This window comes from Lepisma saccharinum, chromosome 10 (assembly GCF_977018435.1).
Source record: "Lepisma saccharinum chromosome 10, izLepSacc3.1, whole genome shotgun sequence".
Classification (NCBI taxonomy): Eukaryota; Metazoa; Arthropoda; class Insecta; order Zygentoma; family Lepismatidae; genus Lepisma; species Lepisma saccharinum.
Genome location: NC_139238.1, coordinates 88504419 through 88528669, shown reverse-complemented (window position 1 = coordinate 88528669; position 24251 = coordinate 88504419). Strand labels below are relative to the sequence as shown.

The window sequence follows — 24251 nt, the reverse complement described above, 5'->3', positions numbered from 1 at the left end:
TTGGAAGAACAGAAACGTCACAACCTGGCCATGGAGAAGAAAAAGGGGAAGGGCGTGATGAGAAAGTTTAAAAAAAAGAAACAGAAGCACTCACCAACCGAGACATTGAATCTCTGATCGAACCGTTACGAATCAAACACTTCAGAGGAGTTTTTATGTCCGACTCGTTACCTTCAAGCGTTAAAAGAAGAGAATGCGGAGTAGTCAACTTGGACGGTCAAGAAAATCCAGGCACGCATTGGATATGTTACCACAAAAACGATGATAAAGCATTCGTTTTCGATTCTTTCGGAGGTGTTCCACCTACAAATTTAATTCATTATCTGAAAACGAACAAAACCTCTATATACTACAACGACGAACGCATTCAAAATTTCGGAGACGTGAACTGCGGCCATCTCTGCCTCTCCGTGCTCGCGTTTCTCTCTAAAATAAATAACCCTACGATCGAGGATTTCCAGAAAGCATTGTGGAACCTCAAACAGCATCACTAGGATGGGCGTGTTCCATCTCACGAGCGAATCTTCAATCTTGAAACTCACGCTGCACGACGACATCGTCTATCCTAAATCCGTGGCTCTGCGTGCATTCTACAGCATGTACCTCATACCTAACGTCACGCAGCACAACAACAAAATTAGCGTCGGAAGCGAACACATCGTCGTCACGCCAGGACAATACAATCTTTCCACTTTGCAAGCTCAATTACCCAAAGGCACATACTTTTCTCAAAATTCGGTCACGCACAGAGTGGAAATCCTATCCGCGACGGAGACCGTGGACCTGGGCACCATGGGAGAACTTTTAGGTTTCGAGAACGACACCAAACTCGAAGCTGGCATCAAGCACGTGGCAACCAACATTCCTAAATTCTTGGCCATAGAGACTCTGAACGTACACTGTAACGTGGCGGAAGGTATGATCACGAAATCCTCGGACGGATTATTAGGAAGTCACAAGCAGACGGGAATCATAGCCACTTTCAAACCAAGTTCCGAGTTCATGGAACCGATCATCTACACGCCCTCTTCGCCGATCTATTTTCCAGTATGTCGCAACCGCATAGACGACATAGAGTTGGTGGTGACGAACGAGAAAGGAGACGTGGTGGATTTCGCAGGTGCCACTACGACGGCCATCGTGGAGATCAACGTATAATAAATAACCATACATGTAAAATGGAGCAAATCGAAAGTTACGAATTGCAATCTTTCCCTCCCAACCGTCGCACGTTCGCCAATCTGAACGAGGCGAACAGGGAGATCGAATACGACCTGGACGTAGGCGACGGGTTCATTCATCCTCACAGAGCGGACCTCTACCTTCAATTCGACGTGGTGAAGAAAGAAAGCGGAGACGCGTTTCCCGCAGCAGCAAATTTGATACTCGTGGACAACTTCGTGCCTCACCTGTTCTCGCAGGTGGAGGTGAGGAAACATAACACCGTCATCGACAGAATAGATTATCCAGGCATCACGTCGACGGCAGTGGGAACATTGAAATTATCCAAAACGGACACAGCGTACTACCAGGCCGGGGGATTCGAAGCCGGGACCAAAATATCGACGAGAAGTCACACTGTGCTTTTTCCCATGCGTCTGCTGCCTGGTTTCTTCTCGGACTACAAGGAGATCATGTGGAAGGGGGGACTGCGCGTCACGTTTCGAAGAGCGGCCAACGACAACGACGCACTGATGCGATACGCTACTTCGGGTCCGGACGGCACCACGCCGATAGCCAACACTTTACCCGAAGCGGCCAAGTGCGTCATCCGGAGCATGGAATTGAGAATGCCGGTGGTGGAATACGAAACGAACTACGCCCTCAAGTACAAAGCGGAGATCTTGAAAAGTCCGCAGGTGCCGATTCACTTTCACGGTTACCAGTGCGTGCAGAAGATGGCGTCGGGAAGTCACATGGAATTCGACGTGACGACGCAGTTCAACAACATACAGTTCGACATGCCAGATTTTGTTGTTGTGCTCTTTCAGACCGGACGCGATAACGATCAGGAAAAAGATTCCAGCAAGTTCGACGACTGCAAGATCAAGAACGTTTATCTCAAAAATGGACGCAACGAAGTGTTCCCGCGCGAAAATTACAACCTCGACATGACCAAAAACGATTACCTCAAACTTTACGAAGCTTACACGGCTTACAAACGCGTGACCGAGGGAAGCGTGGACGTGTACTACGCGCCCAGCGAATTCAAAACACGCAGGCCGATGTTCGTCATCAACACATCTAAGAGAAAGCAGGTGGTGGTCAACGATCGAACCAACATCAAGATCGTGTGCGAGTTCCACGATGCCTTGCCCGAGGATACTCTGTGCAGCGTCATCCTGATTGCAGAGAAGTTTTTTGTGTATGATGTCAAAAATGAAAGAGTGACCGAACAGTTTTAAGTAAAAAAAAAATCACATAATTCTCAAAAAAATATACTGACCGCAGGTTCAAATATTAGATTAACCTGCAACGCAATGTTTAGGATGTACTGCGAGGAACACCTTCTTACATTTGTGAGAATAATCTGGAATAAAAAAATAATAAAAAAAACAAATTAATTTTAATGCATTTATAATAAATCACACTTGAACGCACAAAGGAACTTCCCCTTTGGCCCTGCGTGTGCCCCATATTCACCCCGTAGGGCGCGGCAGGGAGTTAGTCCCGCTAAAAATTCCAAACCTCCACCTGTTTTTTTCGCATTTGAAGATAAACACTATTGTTCCAATATTTTGGCTATATTAAATTAGAACTTCTGTTACATGAATTGTTTTTTCATACATACATACATACATGCCATCTACCACATTCTAAGCTAATTTCTAGACCATAGTAGCCCCATGGGAGCGTGTGAATCCCACATTTCAGAACGCAAATCTTTTCGTCGCGTGCGTCCAGGGCAACCTTTCTCACCTGGTTGGTTGTCAACACATGGTCGACGCTCTGGATGCGCTGCTCCACTCCTGCAATTGACGTCCCATTTATAAGGGCTTTGCGGTAATGCTTTATCTCGAAGTCCTCTTGGACGACCCGCCTGTCCACACCCTTAGCCTTTTTCGTGATGGATCCTTCTGCCTGAATAGCATAGGTTTTGGAGCGAAGACCGACATCCTCGAGAGCCACATCACCTTTCTTCTCGTCTTTGGATTTGCCGGGCACCATCTTGTTGCGAGCCGGGATGCCGTATCGGTTCGGCTGGGGATAGTTCGAGGTGTCGAAAAGGTCAACCAAAGATGGAACCGTGGCCATATCCTCGTACGCGTCGGCCGTGTAAACCTGGTATATTAAACTGTCCGTGTCTATGTAGAGAAGCGAGATGTTGTGGCCGTAGTGTGCACGTAATATGTCGTAGTACGTCTTGAACATGTGTAGCTTGCTCAGATCCAGAACCGTGACTCCAACGTAGATTGGTTTGTTGAGCCTCACCTCACCTCGATTCATGTGAATCAGAGCCAGCTGCTCATTGTAAATGGTTCTTGATTTGAATAACGGGGTTGCTACGAGCCTGCGACATTGTGCTTTGTTTGATATTAACCTCACATCTACACGATTTCGCACATTCTCCATAGTTTTCCCGAACACCGCATTGTTCATTAACTTGAAGAAATCGCGATCGAAATCAGAAGTGGCAACTGTGCGATGTTCGGTGTTGAGCTCGATGTATGGTCTCATCCATGGAGAATGCTCGAACATCAAAACTCGATGTACCGTGCGGACGGTAACCCCTCGCTTCATCAACCACCGGAGGTTTTGGTAGTGCAGGACATAACGCTCTTTGGGCACGAAGTCCATGATGAGCTTTGCTTGGTTCGAGCCGGGTGGGCATTTGAATTCCGGGACTGGCGGAAGATCGCAGAACAAATCCTGCACCTTCTCGGAGAACTCGATGTCCACCTCGGCAAAAAATCCGCGTTCCGAATCGTCGAAACCTTCAACGTCGAAGTTGGAGGGATCGGCCCACTCGAAGCCTCCAAAAGGGAGTGGCTTCATCATGCAGTATCCGTAGAGGTTGTTGACGTCCGTGTGCATGGGCCATGTGGTGATTGTTGGCGCGTGCGTATCGCAGCGGCACCTGGACCATTCCACCCCGCACGGCACGTTCCACGAACAGCATCATGTCCACGTCCGAAAGAAGCTCAAGCCTGATTTTCGTAAGAAGAAGCATGGCCGACCAGGCCAGTCCGGGAAGACTGTAGAAGTATGCAGGGTCCAGCTTGTAGATGGTCTTCGCAGTTGCACGAAACGCCTGGAACACGTCGGCGAGGAGCGTCACATCAAGTTTGAGGTACGCATCGTGGTAGTCCCCGAGATTTTGGCAATCCAGCTCGCGCCACATGGACTGAGCATGGTTATAGTCATCCTCAGATATGTCCGAGCCTCGCAGCTTGCTATAGAAGTTTGCTCGAGGAGGTAGCGACGTCTCCGCGAACTTGGTAGGGTCCGTGACGTATTCGTAGGGGTAGACCCCCTTACGCCTGAAGAGACCGGCGTCCAAGTTCGGAAAATTCGCAGAGGTGATGAGTGTTTGCTCGTCGCTGAGTTTCCCCGCGAGAGCATCGAGGCTGGCCGGGAGGAACCTCAGGGAGTCAAGGAAGCGAAGCTCGACGGTAGAGCGTGATTCTGGGATCGACACTCGTTTGCTCAAGCTAATGTAACGCTCCTCGTTCTGCGCCAGGACGTTGATTCGCATGTCGTCGTACCCCAAGTGAAGCACCAGATGGTGGAAGTCGTACCCCGAGCCATTGTGAAAAAACACAGGGATGAAGCGCGGGTCCCGGGCCATTAGGTTGCATTCGTTGCACCAAGGACCAACATACCTACCGTTAAAGTGATCGTGGTGTTGGACTTTACAGTTGTTGGCAGTGTACTCCTCGACGCAGACAGGGCAAGCGATGGTCTCATCGTGTCTACGCTGTTCGTCGGGGGACAGTGGGAGCATAGGCTTGGGGGTCAACAGTACCTTCCCTATCTCGATGGCCTCGACAACCATCCTCTCGAGGAAGTGTTTAACTGCGTCGGGACCGCGATACACGTAGGGCTCGGGGGCGACGTGCTGGTCTCGTCGCACCACAACGTAGGCGAAACTGGATGCCTCGTGGAGTTGGTAAGGGGTGGTGGAGGAAACTTCGGGATCGGGATCGCAAGTGGACAGGGGTTTGAGGAAGGCCTCGAAGTCCGCGATGATGATAGCGGGGTGCTCCACCATGGCACCGTGCATGCGGAAACGCTCCACGGTGCCAGGTTTGGGCAAGACTGCCACCCCAGGCTCGTTGGCATCGCAATAAAGTTTGTGGCGAGCGAGCTTCTCTGCAGCGATGTTGGGACCTCTGATGCGCTGGTAATCCTGCTGTTCTCGATTATCAAATATGGACAAGCACCTGCGACAAACTTCTATGCTACCATGACGCTTGCTCCGTTGACTCGAAACAAGTCTAGAGAGGGAGCGAATGAGGGTGTAGTGGTGATGAGTTTCGTCCTTGATGAGCAGAAGGTGAATTTCCCGAGCATCATCGTCGTCTACATCACTCACCCGGATAGGGTACACCACATTTTTGTCGGTGAGGCCGTAAACGTTGATAGCCAACCGAGGGTTGTGTGTACGGACCTCGAACTTGCGAATGTCCGAAAGCGCTACCGGGTAGTCGATCCCAGCCATAGCATCTTTCAGTTCCGACTCGTAGGGTAGGTAGTGGTTAACTCGATGTGGATTGTTTTTCCAGTGGACAGGGTGCAACGCTGCAAGCACCGACCATACGAAGCACTTGGCGTCACCGTTCTGAATGTTCAGGACGGCCGTCTTTGCCGCGATGGAAGATGGTAAGGGGACGTAGCTGGAGGCGGAGAGAGGCGTAAACTTGCAAAGTTTGACGCGCAGTTCGTGAGGCCCGCCACACAGCGAACCCCCCGAGCCCTCAGCTTCATGTTCTTCTTGTTTAACCACCAGCTCCTCGGCAAACTGGTTGTAGATGACCTCGAGGTTGTCGACATCCGCCAGATGCAGCGTCTTCGCCTTGGTGTTGTGGCAGAAGCTGTAAATTTCATCGGACGGCTTCTTGTACTGGCAACGTAGCGATGCGTAGAATTTGGTGGAGTGCGTTGCAAGCGCATCACCGAGGATGGAAATTATCTCTGCTCGCTTCTCCTCTAAAAAGCTACGAACGTCGCATAAGCCCTCCGAAGTGAGGACAAAATCCTCCAACAAACGCTCGAAAGCAGATTGGTTCGCTTTCGTCATACGCTTGACGCGTTTCGTGGGTGGTGCATTGATGGAGGCTGCTTCTGCCTTCCTCTTGGTGGAGGTCGAAGGCTGAGCCCCAGATGTACTTTCGCTTAGACAAGTAAGCTTATGCTTCTTGGCATACGCAATTGTGAAGCGTATATTGCATCCGGAACACAGTTCGGTGGCAGCCAAATGCTTGCCTGGCACGCAGGTGCGACAATGTCTTGCAAAATGTTTGCTTGATATGTTTGTTTTTTTGCACACAGGGCAACTTTTCATGGAGCGCATTTTTTTAGGGGTATGTTTATTTATATGTGATCTGTTGGTGGTAGAGTGTTTACGAAAAATGCCTTATGAGAAAAATTTTGTAAGCTAATTCTAATTAGCGTTAGTTTGGGGGGTTTATTTATATATGGGTGGTGCTTATTTTTGCTACAAGTAAGTGTAAGTGGCAAGTAAGCTGGTGTCGCTTGAAGTTGGCAATAGAAATATTTCCTCCACACTTAGAGCACAGTTTGGTCGCACATATTTGTTTTCCCGGCACACAAGTACGACAGTGTCTTTGAAAATGTTTACTTGACACAGCAGTTTGGTACGTAGGACAATTTTTACAGAACGTATAATGCAGAAATTTTTTGGGGGTATGTTATTTAATATCCAATGCTGTGCAATGCAAAATATAATTCTTCACTTTTTTTTTAACTATTCTCTATGACCTTACTTGGGTTTTTTGTTTTTTTTCGCCAAATTATATGCTTCTAGTCTCCTATACAATACAATATACGTACAATATTGTCAACAGTATCATATTTGAGCAGGTCGCTTGTCACCTAAACACTACAGCTCACAGGTCGGCAAAATCTGACATGAAAGCAGATAATACGCTTATGCCTTATTTATATGTAATTTTCACGGACGTACAATATTGTCAACAGTATCATATTTGAGCAGGTCGCTTGTCACCTAAACACTACAGCTCGCAGGTTGGTAAAATCTAACATGAAAGCAGATAATACGCTTAAGTCTTATTTATATATAATTTTCACGGGCGTACAATATTATCAACAGTATCATATTTGAGCAGGTCGCTTGTCACCTAAACACTACAGCTCACAGATTGACAAAATCTGACATGAAAGCAGATAATACGCTTAAGTCTTATTTATATATAATTTTCACGGGGCGTACAATATTGTCAACAGTATCATATTTGAGCAGGTCGCTTGTCACCTAAACACTACAGCTCACAGGTTGACAAAATCTGACATGAAAGCAGATAATACGCTTATGCCTTATTTATATGTAATTTTCACGGGGCGTACAATATTGTCAACAGTATCATATTTGAGCAGGTCGCTTGTCACCTAAACACTACAGTTTACAGGTTGGCAAAATCTGACATGAAAGCAGATAATACGCTTAAGTCTTATTTATATGTAATTTTCACGGGGCGTACAATATTGTCAACAGTATCATATTTGAGCAGGTCGCTTGTCACCTAAACACTACAGTTTACAGGTTGGTAAAATCTAACATGAAAGCAGATAATACGCTTAAGTCTTATTTATATGTAATTTTCACGGACGTACAATATTGTCAACAGTATCATATTTGAGCAGGTCCCTTGTCACCTAAACACTACAGTTTACAGGTTGGCAAAATCTGACATGAAAGCAGATAATACGCTTAAGTCTTATTTATATGTAATTTTCACAGGGGCGTACAATATTGTCAACAGTATCATATTTGAGCAGGTCGCTTGTCACCTAAACACTACAGCTCACAGGTCGGGAAAATCTGACATGAAAGCAGATAATACGCTTATATCTTATTTATATATAATTTTCACGGGGCGTACAATATTGTCAACAGTATCATATTTGTGCAGGTCGCTTGTCACCTAAACACTACAGCTCACAGGTTGGCAAAATCTGACATGAATGCAGATAATACGATTATGTCTTATTTATATATAATTTTCACGGGCGTACATTATTGTCAACAGTATCATATTTGAGCAGGTCCCTTGTCACCTAAACACTACAGCTCACAGGTTGGCAAAATCTGACATGAATGCAGATAATACGATTATGTCTTATTTATATATAATTTTCACGGGCGTACATTATTGTCAACAGTATCATATTTGAGCAGGTCCCTTGTCACCTAAACACAGGTCGGTAAAATCTGACATGAAAGCAGATAATACGCTTAAGCCTTATTTATATATAATTTTCACGGCGGCGTACAATATTGTCAACAGTATCATATTTGAGCAGGTCGCTTGTCACCTAAACACAGGTCCATAAAATCTGACATGAAAGCAGATAATACGCTTATGCCTTATTTATATATAATTTTCACGGGCGTACAATATTGTCAACAGTATCATATTTGAGCGGGTCGCTTGTCACCTAAACACAGGTCGGTAAAATCTGACATGAAAGCAGATAATACGCTTAAGTCTTACTTATATATATAATTTTCACGGGGCGTACAATATTGTCAACAGTATCATATTTGAGCAGGTCGCTTGTCACCTAAACACTACAGCTCACAGGTTGGTAAAATCTGACATGAAAGCAGATAATACGCTTAAGTCTTATTTATATATAATTTTCACGGGGCCGTACAATATTGTCAACAGTATCATATTTGAGCAGGTCGCTTGTCACCTAAACACTACAGCTCACAGGCTGGGAAAATCTGACATGAAAGCAGATAATACGCTTATGTCTTATTTATATGTAATTTTCACAGGGGCGTACATTATTGTTAAAAGCGTCAGTTTCCGTAGAGCTCTTTTTTCCATCTCCCCCTCTATACAGTGAAGCTGTAGAAGACACAATTAGCTAACCTAGCATACAACATACTTTCCTAATTAATATGGATATTGTCACACATTCCTCTTATTTTATACTGTTGTAAATGGAAAAAATTATGTACGGTAAATGTTTTGTACATTATAGGGAAAAAATGCAAAATACCCTCCAACTTTAATTCGATCCACCTCTGAATCGAATTTTTACATATTTTCACGCCGGCACATATGTTCTATTTTGCTTCTTTTACTTGCCCTTGCTTAATTAACTCTCGCTAATTAGCATTTTTTTGGAAGAAGTCAACTAGAACAACATATGGCGGTATGAGAAATATGCAAATCAAAGAATATTTTAGTAATATAAGGGCCCTAGCAATTAGCTTCGTCGACTAAGAGTACTCTTTTAAACATCTTCAGCTAGATCGTATTACTACGTGAGGACGTTTAAAATGTTTGGGTGTTGAAAAAGTTTGACCTATTTTTTTATTTCTATTGTTTGCTAATAGATGGCGCTGATAGTACCTCCTCCCCCTCTCCCCCCTCTTCTCCTCTACCCCCCTCTTTCCCCTCCTCCTGTGGGTAGGCAACACCAACAAGCATCAAATAATAATTTCGAGCCTCAAATAATAATTCGAGCCTCGTCAGTGTTGCCAATTCCTATTTGTAAATCTTTACTTTTTTTTTTTGGTTGGGCACCACGCACTTCTGGCGGGGTTATGGAGGACAGGAATCCTAAAAACAACAATTATTATTATTTTGTTTGTTTGTTTGTGTTATAATATAAGTGTGTGTGTGCGCGCGCGCGCGTGCGTGCGTGTGGCACATCGTTTCCCCGAGAGAGGTTTACAAAAATCACGATATACGGAGTTGGAAAATTACGATATGGCGCATTCGCTTATTACTGTTGCCGGCCATAAATCTCTCTCTCTCTCTCTCTCTCTTCATCTTACAGCAACGTTAACATCTCTACTTTTTTAGTTGGAAGTAAATTGCCAACACACTCTAGTTAATAATGCTACATATTATACACACACACGCACAAACGCACGCGCGCACGCGCGCGCGCTTGTGTTGCCATCCACCCACCTCTCTCTCTTTTACGGCAGTACCAACTCTCCTTGTTTAGTATATGTAGGTTGGCAAAAATTGCTTTATGCGCTGTAAACCAACCCTCAAGCAAAATTGCCAGCTCCTTGCTTTAGGCTAGGTTACACCAAAAAAAGTTGTAGGTAAACTGTCAGTTGTTTAACTCTTCCCTCTCTCTCTCTCTCTCCTCTCTCTCTTTTTTGTAAAAAGCTATGGCAAAACCACCAGGTTGGCAACCTTGCTTTATGCCCCTGTAACACAAGCCTCAAGCAAAGTTGCCAGCTCCTTGCTTTAGGCTACGTTAAACCAAAAAAAACCTTGGTAATTTTTTTCAAGTAAAATATTAGCAACACTGCAAGAAAATAAAGCTTATGCCTTACGAGATTGCCAGCCTTACATAGCCTCAAGCAAAATGCCAGCTCCTTGCTTGAGGCTATGTTTACCCCCAAAAAACCCTTTGGTGATTTTTTCGAGTAAGCAGCTGGCAACACTGCGAGAAAATGGGGCTCATGCCTTACGAGAAAAATCCATTAAGGCGAGCCCCATTTTCTGTTGTGGTACGAACCCACTGCCACTACTGAAAGGAACCTTTAAGGGTATTGAGCAAGGAAGAAGAAATTATAGATACCGATGCAGCGGTATCCAGTAACGCCAAAACAGGCTGTTGATTAAGGAGCACCCGCATTGTGGGTGTTGAGTGACCTTCAAACAAAAACGGATATTCGGCGTGTAACAAAATGGGAGGTGTGTCCACCTGCATTGTGCTAGAAGGCAAATGTAAATTGGAACCAGGATCCGGCTGCGTTGAAGACGCTACCGCGGGCATACATGATTGAACAGAAGTAGGGTCATGGGACGAAGTATCGCAATCCGCGGAATCGTCCGCCAAAGGCAAATGAGCCGGAATGGCCGCAGTGTCAGGTTGTCGCTGGAGATTCCATTTCAATTCCGGCTGCCAGATATATTGTGCCAAAAGGAGTAAATCCCCAACAGTTTGAGGACAAGAATGCCCCAAAAGTTACGCGCGAGCTGGAAAATTGATACCCTCAATTACCGTGCTTATTAACTGAGCTTCCGACAATTCCACCGGGAGGGTTTGACAAGCATCAAAGATATCGCGAACGAAGGAATATAAACTTTCCCCGGGTTGCTGCACCCGATGTAAAACCTCGTTCTGGAAGGGCAACAATAAGGAATATGGAACCAATCGATTCCAAACCATTAACTTAAATAAATGCCAGGGCAACTTCTGTAAAAGACCTTCCATCCAAATCTCCGTAAGGGGGGGTAAGGTATACTGTAGGGCCCATAACAAAACAGACTCAACATCGAGCAATTCCAAATTAATAATCTTATGGAGTCTAAACATGAAGTTAAACAAAAGATGGATATCCCGTCCATGTAACAAAGGCAAATCCGTAAAAAGGAATTTGAAGGTATTAAAACGTACAAAGTCACGCACGGGAGTATGTTGCTGGGGTAACAATAAGCCACTTACAAAATCCAAAGTTGAAGGTGAAGGTGGAGGTAAAGGGGACGGTGCATAGGGAGGGGGAATATCAAATGTCATATCGCTATCACAGAAGGAAAAAAACTATAGAAATATGTAAACACACAAAAATAGAACCCAAAAATATCTGAAATATTACAAAAAGGCGAAGTAGAAAAAAAAACTAACGATGTAAGGGCCAAGGAAAAAAAAGGGGGGGGGGAATTGATGGGAGGGAAAAAAAAAATTTCGTTACAATTATAACGAAAAGGTATAATGTTGGTTGGTTAGATCGAGAAAAAAAAACAAAGCTCTACTGCTAATTTTGTACTGCACCCAGTTACAAATTGCACAAAAGATAGAGTTGCAAAACAGTAGATATGTAGGAAAAAAAAGGTGACCTGAAAAGGAAAAAAAAATCGATTACCTAAAAAAAAGGGGGGTCATAAAACAATTGGGAGGGAAAAAAATTGTCAGGTTATATAGTAACAACAGTAATGTTGCTACAATGAATCAAATAAAACGATGCTCTGGTACCAATTTTGTAACGTAACAGTGGGGTCAAAACGTGATCGCACCAAGTAATTAATTGGAAATCGGCCGGGCGGCGATCACGTTTGCAAAAAAAAAAGAGAAAATTTTAATGCCCACACTTCACGTTACAAGTTATATTTTTCTTGTGTCGTACTTCCTGCACCGTGCTGCGAGAGTTTACGGGCGGCACGCACAAGAAGCACGAGACAAAAAAGCCCTGAAATGAAGAAACTTGTGAATTACGCACACATGCACAATAGTTTCGAAGGGTCCGACAATGGATAGCAATACATGCCTTCTCCACCGTAACCAAGGTTTAATGATGCTGTTCTCCCAACGTAATATCCTTTCTCCTCCCCCCACTTTCACAAAACGTATGTCCTCAATAGCTGTCTTTTACGTTAACTTCAATTTGGGCTTTCAACCAATTTTTTTTGTTATATGGGTCTTACTGTCTAGAGCGTATAACCAATACAAATTAAATGATCCCCACAATTCAATTAACAAATCTATATATTCAAGGTTCCAATTTAATACACTTTACGAGTACAGACAATCCCAAAAAGGCAAGAATTGGGAGCAATTTTAACAAACAATGTAGTATTAACAACAGCCCGCGCGACCTGCGCGCTATTTTAACCTTCTTGCATAAATTTTCATTTCATTTTTAACAAACAGCGAGCAAGCATAAATATACTAATCAGTTTAACAACAACCTTATTCTTTACTGGATGAGACAATAGAATAATTTGTTTGCATGCACAGATTCGTATCTCTAAAATACCGTGAAGGCGCAGTTTTGCAAGAATGCTCACCGCTATCTTTATTTAATCAAGGAGTGCCTCTCTTTTTACTTAATCAAGAAAATGCCTCTCTTTTGCTTAATCAAGAAAATGCCTCTCTTTTGCTTAATCAAGAAAATGCCTCTCTTTTACTTAATCAAGAAAATGCCTCTCTTTTACTTAACCAAGAAAATACCTCTCTTTTACTTAAGCTGCACCAGCTGTGTTTATTTTTATCCTGTTTCTTATTGCATCGCTAGTGCTACCAAAATATGGACGGGTAGGCTATTATACTACGAGATAGTAAACTGGGGCCAAACGGCAGGAATCGCGATTTTCTACTGCCCTTATTATCAAGTACGAACGTGCGTACATTTAACGTCGCTGAAACAAGTCTTGAGCGATCGAGAATGATACGTTTCGCTGTCAAGTTTAGTACACTGCCTGCGCATATAATGTTTAACAAATAGTTCAATTATGCGGCTGGTCACGCTTTGTGTAGGATTTACAAATACCAGTTTATAAAACCACGTCCGCAATATTGTATAAGTTCACGCGTGCATACACACCCTTTCTTTCTTTTTCCCCTTTTATTAACGCGCACTCACCAACATGTGCATTGGTTTCAGACACTTGTCAAAAAATGTTCACCGTGAAAAACAAAAGGCAAAAAGGGGGGGGGAACAACTGGAAGAGAAACTACTGTTTTTCTCGTAGAATTCGTTATTCAAAGTTCCATAAAAGTAAAAGCAAGTAATCGAATTTTAGCAACGAACGGCGAGATTGAAAGATATAATCAAATTCCCATATCACGGTCAAAGAGTTAGTTTTGTACGTACCTCACCACTAATGTTCAATGCACACAAAAATGCAACGCCATCCTTCCACAATACTCATTTAACTAGCTTCTCCTTGTTAACGGTTGGGATGGCAAGCTTCACTTCAACAAACTGTGGTGGAGTACTATATCTTGCCGACGAGGACTAGATGTCGTGCACAAGAACAGGCATGTGCCGTTCGCAGCGTGTCTACGAGGTGGAGAGCGAGAGGCGAACTGGCTGCCCGGTGCAGCGTATTTTACGAGCAAACCTGTGCGGCAGAAATCGCCGCTAGAGGCAGCACCAGAGAGTCATCGTGAGGGAGAACGCCCTCCGATGGCTAAAAAAAATGAACGTCGCTTTTCTTCACTTTTTTTTGAATGTGTAAGGTTTGTAAATACAAAAGTAAGGCAAACGTTACAAATACCCCCGACTAGAAAAGCAAAAAAAAAAAAAAACACTGATATAGAGAAGGCAAGGCAATTTACCAAAAAAATATAAGCACGCAAATATATATACCCGTTATTGACCAACAATATAAGAAATGGTAAAGCAATTAATGCTAGTAAAAAAAACCCAAAGATTAACAAGACACATGATAAAGCACACTGAATCGTAATCACCAAGCAGAGTCTAACTCTGACGAATTTCATAATAACACGTAAAGTTCAAGATTTTGAAAACCAATTCTGTTGTCGATCCTCCAATTCGCAGAACATCGTGCACACCTCCCGGTCGAAACACCTAGATGTCTGACGAAATTCGACTCTCTCTTGACAGAAACAATCACACTGACTGAAACATGTCTGCTACGTGGTCATTCCTAGGCATGCATCAAAAGGCTACGCCGAGTTGTAAAGGAAGTTGTAAAACACAACCATTTCCCAAAAGAGCACCAGTAGTACATCACATCCTCGTAGGAGTAAAAACATAGAAAAGAAAAAAAAACAAGAATCAAAAACTAGAAAAGAAGGAAGGAAGATGCAAGAAATAGGAAAGTAGAGGAGGGAAATTACTACAGAAGGGAAAAGGAAGGTAGCACTATTACAAGAAGATGCAAAAAAGCAGGTATAACCTTAGGATACACAACATATACAGAGTCAATCTTCAATAGAGCATAATCAGCAGTATTAATAAACACCTCTACAAAGAATGAATAAAATCACTCATAAATACACAAAAAAACTTATTTTAAGGATAATACATGTGTGCTTAAAAATACACATTGAGAATAAAAGACACAATATATATACATACAAGAACTATCTAAGAAGAAGAGCCAGGATATACGTTGGATGAACCGAGCACTACAACGTAATAATATCAAAACCTGTTATGAACAGAGTACGGGGGAAGACCGAAGAGTAGCAGCAACATCTGAATCTGATAAATCGACCGATTGAGGAACAACATCCCTGTCACGAATAACATATGGCTTGACATGGGAGACATGAGCCTTTCGGACCATTTGCTGAGTGTCAGGGTCAACCAGCATGACGGTAACCGGACCCAGCATTTTAAACACCTGAGCCGGACCCAACCAACGCTCTTGAAGCTTCGAAGATATGTGGAGCAATGCATTGCTATGGGGAAAAGTACGGTAAAGAACCATATCTCCTGGTTTCAGAGAAACCTGGGATCTGGAGGGATCGTATTTAAGTTGGCGGGAACGCCAAGACTTTAATAGATGTTGATAAGCCTCACCCCAGCGATGTGCCCGCTCCGGCGAAGGAGGAGCTGCCAATTCGGAATCAGTTTGTAACTCCCAAAAAAAATTCATCGGGCCGTCTATGTCTCGACCAAAAATAATTTTAGATGGAGACGTATGAGTGCTATCATGTTGGGCGGTATTGAAGGCAAAAGCTATGCTTTCCAGATGAGTGTCCCATTTGGAGTTATCCTTAGAATGGTAACAAATTAATGAAGCCTTAAGGTTCCGTATGAATCTCTCCGCTAAGGAAGGATTGGGGTAATAAGCACTAGTGTAAATATGACGAATATTTGACTCGAATAGAAAATTATTAAAGAGGTTAGAACGAAAATAAGAAGCATTGTCCGAGACCAACTCACATGGAGCACCAAACAACAAAAACAAGGTGCGTAGCTTGTCAATAATATGATGGGATGTAGCCGACCTGAGCGGAAACAGGGACACCCACTTGGAAAAGGCATCCACCACCACCAAAATATACACATTACCCTTAGTGGAACGAACAAGAGGACCAACCAAATCGATATATAATCGGCGCCAAGGGTGTCGTATAACCTCAGAAGACAAAAAGCCAGGAGGTTTACGGACAGCCAGTTTGGCCCTCTGACAAATGTCACAAGAACGGACATATTGGCGGATATCAGAGAGATAAGTAGGCCACCAGAAAAGCGTCGCTATTTTCTTGATGGTTTTATTGACGCCTAAATGCGCACCACCGACAGGGGTGTCATGATAATAACGACATAATAAATGTCGAAGCACTTGAGGAACAACAACTAGAGAAGAAGTGGAACGAGGCGGCTGCCAAATCAACAGATCCTGATGTAAATGATAATGCTTAACCTGTTGATTATCCTTCAACTGCATAATAATAGGAGACAAATCTGAATCCTGGCTTTGCAGGACCGCAATATCTGATTTATTGAAAGGAATGATATTGAATTTGGGAGCCGCGCAAGCCAAACTGGTACAAGACGGAGATGATACCACAAAATCATCTGAAGAATGCATGCGTGAAAGACAGTCGGCCACCGGATTTTTAGCAGAAGAAATGTGTTCCACATGGTAAGAGAAACGAGACAAATACAAAAGCCATCGACCAAACTTACCAAATTGTTCAGGGTGTTTTAAAAGCCAAGACAAAGCCTGATTATCTGTTTGAAGAACAAAGTGTTTAGAAGTTAAATATGTTTCAAATTTCTTGAAGCCAAACACCACCGCACAACACTCCGCTTCATATATAGATTGCTTACGTTCCAAGGTTGTACGCTTTCTCGATGCAAATGCAATGGGACGCAAAGAGCCATCCACTTCACGTTGGTTTAAGGTAGCACCCAGTGCTAAACTTGAAGCATCCGTTTGAAGAACAAACTCCTTTGTAAAATCGGGCAAGGCCAGAACCGTATGTTCAATGAATGCGGCTTTCAAATTGTCAAACCGAGTTTGATCCTCGGCAGTCCACACAAAGGTAGTGTCTTTCTTCTGTTTATCTGTTAGAAAAGACGTACGATCAGCGAATTGGGGAAGAAACCGGGAATAATACGAGAGTAAACCCATGACCTGGGAAACACCCTTCTGGCTCTTAGGAGCAGGAATATCTTGGATGGCTGAAATCCGATCCGGATCCATAACCATCTGGCCCTTACGAACAATATAACCGAGATACTTAATTTCCGACGCCATCCAAATAGATTTATCCGGGTTAACAGTAAGACCAGCCGATCGCAAAACCTGAAGGACCTCTCTAAGATGTTCCATATGGGACGACTCATCAGGTGAATATATCAATAAATCATCTGCATAGGTCAAAAGGAACTTGTATTTAAACTTTCCCAACACCTCATCGAGAACTCTCGACAAGATCTGAGTTCCAAGATTGATTCCGAACGGAACGCGAGTATATCTATACTGGCCAAAAGAAGTGACAAACGCTGTCAAGTCTTTACTTCTCTCATCTAACCGTATCTGATGGAACGACTGGCAGAGATCCAAACAAGAAAATACCGCCGCTGATTGTAGATGTTGAAACAATAAATCTATGCGCGGTTGTGGAAATTGATCATACGCTATCAGGCGGTTAAGGTTCTTATATGAGCATACTAGACGGTGTGTACCGTTCTTTTTGGGAACCAGAAAGGCCGGACTGGAGTAAGATGACCGGCAGGGCTCTATGATGTGCTGAGCCTGCAACTCTTCAATCTGTTTCCTCATTATGTCAGTTTGAACAGGATTAAGTTGGAAGGGTTTTGATCGGAAGGGGATATCTGATATTACAGGTATCGAAACCGGATCCAAAGTGCAGGTACCAACCTTTTCCGTAACCACATCCTGAAATTGAAGTAACAATGATTGTAAGGATTGGTTATCTAAGTGAACAGGAAGAGGATCGGTAATGACGGACACATGAGAAGTTTCCGGCGAACTCGAGGAGTAACCCGAAAGGGCCTCGGAGATATGTATCTGAGTAGGTTCAGGGAAAGCAATAGGTACACCCTCCTGATGAAAAGGAAAAGATAAAAGTTGCGTCTCAAAAGAAATGGTCGCCTTGGTATGGACCAAAAAATCCGTGCCCAAAAGTAATGAAAAGGGGAGAGCTTCCGACACCCAAAAGCGCCATTGCCAAGTAAGTCGGTCGAGTCGCAAAGGTAGATAACAAAAGGAGGATAAGGAAAACGAATGGTTAGTAACATCTCGCAATTCGAGGGATTGGTCAGAAAAAATGGGAAAGGAACCTTTAAGGGTATTGAGCAAGGAAGAAGAAATTATAGATACCGATGCAGCGGTATCCAGTAACGCCAAAACAGGCTGTTGATTAAGGAGCACCCGCATTGTGGGTGTTGAGTGACCTTCAAACAAAAACGGATATTCGGCGTGTAACAAAATGGGAGGTGTGTCCACCTGCATTGTGCTAGAAGGCAAATGTAAATTGGAACCAGGATCCGGCTGCGTTGAAGACGCTACCGCGGGCATACATGATTGAACAGAAGTAGGGTCATGGGACGAAGTATCGCAATCCGCGGAATCGTCCGCCAAAGGCAAATGAGCCGGAATGGCCGCAGTGTCAGGTTGTCGCTGGAGATTCCATTTCAATTCCGGCTGCCAGATATATTGTGCCAAAAGGAGTAAATCCCCAACAGTTTGAGGACAAGAATGCCCCAAAAGTTACGCGCGAGCTGGAAAATTGATACCCTCAATTACCGTGCTTATTAACTGAGCTTCCGACAATTCCACCGGGAGGGTTTGACAAGCATCAAAGATATCGCGAACGAAGGAATATAAACTTTCCCCGGGTTGCTGCACCCGATGTAAAACCTCGTTCTGGAAGGGCAACAATAAGGAATATGGAACCAATCGATTCCAAACCATTAACTTAAATAAATGCCAGGGCAACTTCTGTAAAAGACCTTCCATCCAAATCTCCGTAAGGGGGGGTAAGGTATACTGTAGGGCCCATAACAAAACAGACTCAACATCGAGCAATTCCAAATTAATAATCTTATGGAGTCTAAACATGAAGTTAAACAAAAGATGGATATCCCGTCCATGTAACAAAGGCAAATCCGTAAAAAGGAATTTGAAGGTATTAAAACGTACAAAGTCACGCACGGGAGTATGTTGCTGGGGTAACAATAAGCCACTTACAAAATCCAAAGTTGAAGGTGAAGGTGGAGGTAAAGGGGACGGTGCATAGGGAGGGGGAATATCAAATGTCATATCGCTATCACAGAAGGAAAAAAACTATAGAAATATGTAAACACACAAAAATAGAACCCAAAAATATCTGAAATATTACAAAAAGGCGAAGTAGAAAAAAAAACTAACGATGTAAGGGCCAAGGAAAAAAAAGGGGGGGGGATTGATGGGAGGGAAAAAAAAAATTTCGTTACAATTATAACGAAAAGGTATAATGTTGGTTGGTTAGATCGAGAAAAAAAAACAAAGCTCTACTGCTAATTTTGTACTGCACCCAGTTACAAATTGCACAAAAGATAGAGTTGCAAAACAGTAGATATGTAGGAAAAAAAAGGTGACCTGAAAAGGAAAAAAAAATCGATTACCTAAAAAAAAGGGGGGTCATAAAACAATTGGGAGGGAAAAAAATTGTCAGGTTATATAGTAACAACAGTAATGTTGCTACAATGAATCAAATAAAACGATGCTCTGGTACCAATTTTGTAACGTAACAGTGGGGTCAAAACGTGATCGCACCAAGTAATTAATTGGAAATCGGCCGGGCGGCGATCACGTTTGCAAAAAAAAAAGAGAAAATTTTAATGCCCACACTTCACGTTACAAGTTATATTTTTCTTGTGTCGTACTTCCTGCACCGTGCTGCGAGAGTTTACGGGCGGCACGCACAAGAAGCACGAGACAAAAAAGCCCTGAAATGAAGAAACTTGTGAATTACGCACACATGCACAATAGTTTCGAAGGGTCCGACAATGGATAGCAATACATGCCTTCTCCACCGTAACCAAGGTTTAATGATGCTGTTCTCCCAACGTAATATCCTTTCTCCTCCCCCCACTTTCACAAAACGTATGTCCTCAATAGCTGTCTTTTACGTTAACTTCAATTTGGGCTTTCAACCAATTTTTTTTGTTATATGGGTCTTACTGTCTAGAGCGTATAACCAATACAAATTAAATGATCCCCACAATTCAATTAACAAATCTATATATTCAAGGTTCCAATTTAATACACTTTACGAGTACAGACAATCCCAAAAAGGCAAGAATTGGGAGCAATTTTAACAAACAATGTAGTATTAACAACAGCCCGCGCGACCTGCGCGCTATTTTAACCTTCTTGCATAAATTTTCATTTCATTTTTAACAAACAGCGAGCAAGCATAAATATACTAATCAGTTTAACAACAACCTTATTCTTTACTGGATGAGACAATAGAATAATTTGTTTGCATGCACAGATTCGTATCTCTAAAATACCGTGAAGGCGCAGTTTTGCAAGAATGCTCACCGCTATCTTTATTTAATCAAGGAGTGCCTCTCTTTTTACTTAATCAAGAAAATGCCTCTCTTTTGCTTAATCAAGAAAATGCCTCTCTTTTACTTAATCAAGAAAATGCCTCTCTTTTACTTAATCAAGAAAATGCCTCTCTTTTACTTAATCAAGAAAATGCCTCTCTTTTACTTAATCAAGAAAATGCCTCTCTTTTACTTAATCAAGAAAATGCCTCTCTTTTACTTAACCAAGAAAATACCTCTCTTTTACTTAAGCTGCACCAGCTGTGTTTATTTTTATCCTGTTTCTTATTGCATCGCTAGTGCTACCAAAATATGGACGGGTAGGCTATTATACTACGAGATAGTAAACTGGGGCCAAACGGCAGGAATCGCGATTTTCTACTGCCCTTATTATCAAGTACGAACGTGCGTACATTTAACGTCGCTGAAACAAGTCTTGAGCGATCGAGAATGATACGTTTCGCTGTCAAGTTTAGTACACTGCCTGCGCATATAATGTTTAACAAATAGTTCAATTATGCGGCTGGTCACGCTTTGTGTAGGATTTACAAATACCAGTTTATAAAACCACGTCCGCAATATTGTATAAGTTCACGCGTGCATACACACCCTTTCTTTCTTTTTCCCCTTTTATTAACGCGCACTCACCAACATGTGCATTGGTTTCAGACACTTGTCAAAAAATGTTCACCGTGAAAAACAAAAGGCAAAAAGGGGGGGGGGAACAACTGGAAGAGAAACTACTGTTTTTCTCGTAGAATTCGTTATTCAAAGTTCCATAAAAGTAAAAGCAAGTAATCGAATTTTAGCAACGAACGGCGAGATTGAAAGATATAATCAAATTCCCATATCACGGTCAAAGAGTTAGTTTTGTACGTACCTCACCACTAATGTTCAATGCACACAAAAATGCAACGCCATCCTTCCACAATACTCATTTAACTAGCTTCTCCTTGTTAACGGTTGGGATGGCAAGCTTCACTTCAACAAACTGTGGTGGAGTACTATATCTTGCCGACGAGGACTAGATGTCGTGCACAAGAACAGGCATGTGCCGTTCGCAGCGTGTCTACGAGGTGGAGAGCGAGAGGCGAACTGGCTGCCCGGTGCAGCGTATTTTACGAGCAAACCTGTGCGGCAGAAATCGCCGCTAGAGGCAGCACCAGAGAGTCATCGTGAGGGAGAACGCCCTCCGATGGCTAAAAAAAAAAAATGAACGTCGCTTTTCTTCACTTTTTTTTTGAATGTGTAAGGTTTGTAAATACAAAAGTAAGGCAAACGTTACATAAGAAATAAGTGCATTTATCTGGTCGACTAAATAAATGGGAAATAGGGGCTCTACATATGTTGGGTAAAAATACTATCGAAGAACGAAAAAGCGAGGGCTTACTGTAATCTCGTCCGTCTTTGACTTCCAGAAGTTCCTCCTGAGCGAGGAGCACAAGCGCCGCTTGTCCAGCATCATTCCCCACGCTCGTCGCTTCAAGGACAACGCCAAGGTGATCGTGATGGACGCCACCAGCAAGTGGGACGCCACCCCCATGGACGTCATGCTCGCCTCCATCAACCTTCAGGTCAAGGACGGGGAGCTGCTCGCCATCGTGGGGGCCCCGGGCGCCGGGAAGGTGAGGCACAAATTATTTGCACTTGTTTTTTCTTACTCACCTTTTCAAGGGCTGTCGTTGCAGGCAAAAATGTATGGATAAAGAAGGTGATGATTTTTGGATAAACATGGTGAAGATGTTTTGATAAAGAAGGTGAAGATGTTTGGATAAAGAATGCAAAAATGTTTGAATAGAAAAGGCGAAAATGTTTGAATAAAGAAGGTGAAAATGTTTGTATAAAGAAGGCGAAAATCTTCGAATAAAAAAGGCAAAAATCTTCGAATAAAAAGCAAAAATCTTCGAATAAAGAAGGCGAGAACGTTTCGATAAAGAAGGCAAAAATGTTTGGATAAAGAAGGCGAAAATGTTTGGATAAGGAAGGCAAACATGTTTGGGTAAAGAAGGCAAACATGTTTGGATAGAGAAGGCGAGAATGTTTGGATAAAGAAGGTGAAGATGTTGGGGTAAAGAAGGCGAGAATGTTTGGATAAGGAACACGAAAATGTTTGGATAAAGAACGCGAAAATGTTTGGATAAAGATGGCGAGAATGTTTGGATAAAGATGGCGAGAATGTTTGGATAAAGATGGCGGGAATGTTTGGATAAAGAAGGCGAGAATGTTTGGATAAAGAAGGCGAAAATGTTTGGATAAAGAAGGTGAAAATGTTTGAGTAAACAAGGCGAAAATGTTTAGGTAAAGAAGGCGAAGATGTCTAAATACAAAAATGGTGGAGAAAACATACGGCTTTCACTGTCTTGCCACTTTCAAATTTGAGTTGTCAAGACAGAAGTCAATTTTGAGGGAGAGGTTATGGTAAGAGACCTAGACTGTGAAAGAGTTGGATTTATTGTTGACAAGAATTACTTGAAGTTACTGCTGCATAAGTACATATATTGCAAAATTTTGTAATAATTTAAACTAAGAGATTACTGTTATTTTGATGTCATTATGTAGGTAGTAAGTAAATACGTACAGTCACGGACACTTATGGGTTGTAACGACCCTTTTGAAGAAGCACTCAAGCAAGCCATCCATGTCTCACCACCAAGCGCCTTGTGACTAGACAACCCAAACAACATTGTAATTCTGCGGCTTGTATACCAGTCACTGGTATACATTTCTGTAAATTGAGCAGTGATGCCAAAGAGAAACACGAGATGAAGATTGTTGGAAGTAATGTCTCGTGTTCTCGACATGGAATAATACTCGGTCCAAGTTACGTTCCTTTATTTAATGTTGTTTGGTAACGAACCTGACGGACTGGGTTTATATTTTCACTCCTTGCATTACACTAAGTTCTATATTTTACAGTTATATTAATGCTTTGAACGAAAATAATACCTAGAACAACATCCAACACACGTTCACACCACTCTTGTCGCACACATGCACGTGAAAACGCACACACAAAGCTAAGTTTTAACTTCCAAGTGGATGTCCAAATGGCAGTAAACGGAGAAGCATGATGTGCGAAACATGTGATATTTCACAGAAAGAATGCGTCTATTTTTGACATACGTGATTTCTATTAATAGAGAATGAGACAATTATCAGAAATTAAGATGCATTTGCTTTTTCATGTGCTGAGGAAGGAAACAGACTGACTGAAAAAAAGAAAAGTTAGTGGTATTGATAGTGTGTTGGTTAGCGTGCAGAGCTTTCATCAGCGAGGCCTGGGTTCGATCCACACCATGGGTAATTTTTTTTATTATTTTCTTGCAGTGAACAAGTTTATTATATTGTTTTCTAGGCATTTTAACGAAAGGATACACATCAAGTTTAAAATATTTTAATCTGTCCTTTCATTCTTCTAATAGGTTCTCTATCACAAGGGATGTAGAGATTCTCTATCTTGGCGAAGGATTTGTTTCTCAATAGTTCCGTAGCTACGATTCTCCAGTCTCCAGCCACCCACTTATTTATTTACTTTCTTCATATCTACTCACGAAATACCATGAATCTAACGAAAACACACAGATATAGTTAGAACAAGAAACACACCTCGCATTGAAGGTTCCAGGTTTGAGTTCGGGATTTATTGCGAGGGTGGATTATTCCTGTGTGTCTATTTATCATCTTCGTTTAAAAAACATTCCTCACTTTTCCCGTGATTAACTTAGAGAGAGACCAAAGCTACTCAAATAACAAAAGTACAGAAAACGCAAGACACACCTGGCTACGCATGTTATAC

At 42.6% G+C, this 24251-nt stretch overlaps 1 protein-coding gene across 1 annotated transcript in view; it reads left to right on the top strand.

Annotated features, from left to right (window-relative positions):
• Positions 1–24251, top strand: part of LOC145994179 (ATP-binding cassette sub-family C member 4-like) — a 150887-nt gene that overhangs the window by 63837 nt on the left and 62799 nt on the right. Inside the window, exon 10 of the mRNA XM_083130276.1 lies at positions 21874–22080. Coding sequence (XP_082986402.1) covers positions 21874–22080 — 207 coding nt within the window. The remainder of the gene's footprint in view (positions 1–21873; positions 22081–24251) is intronic.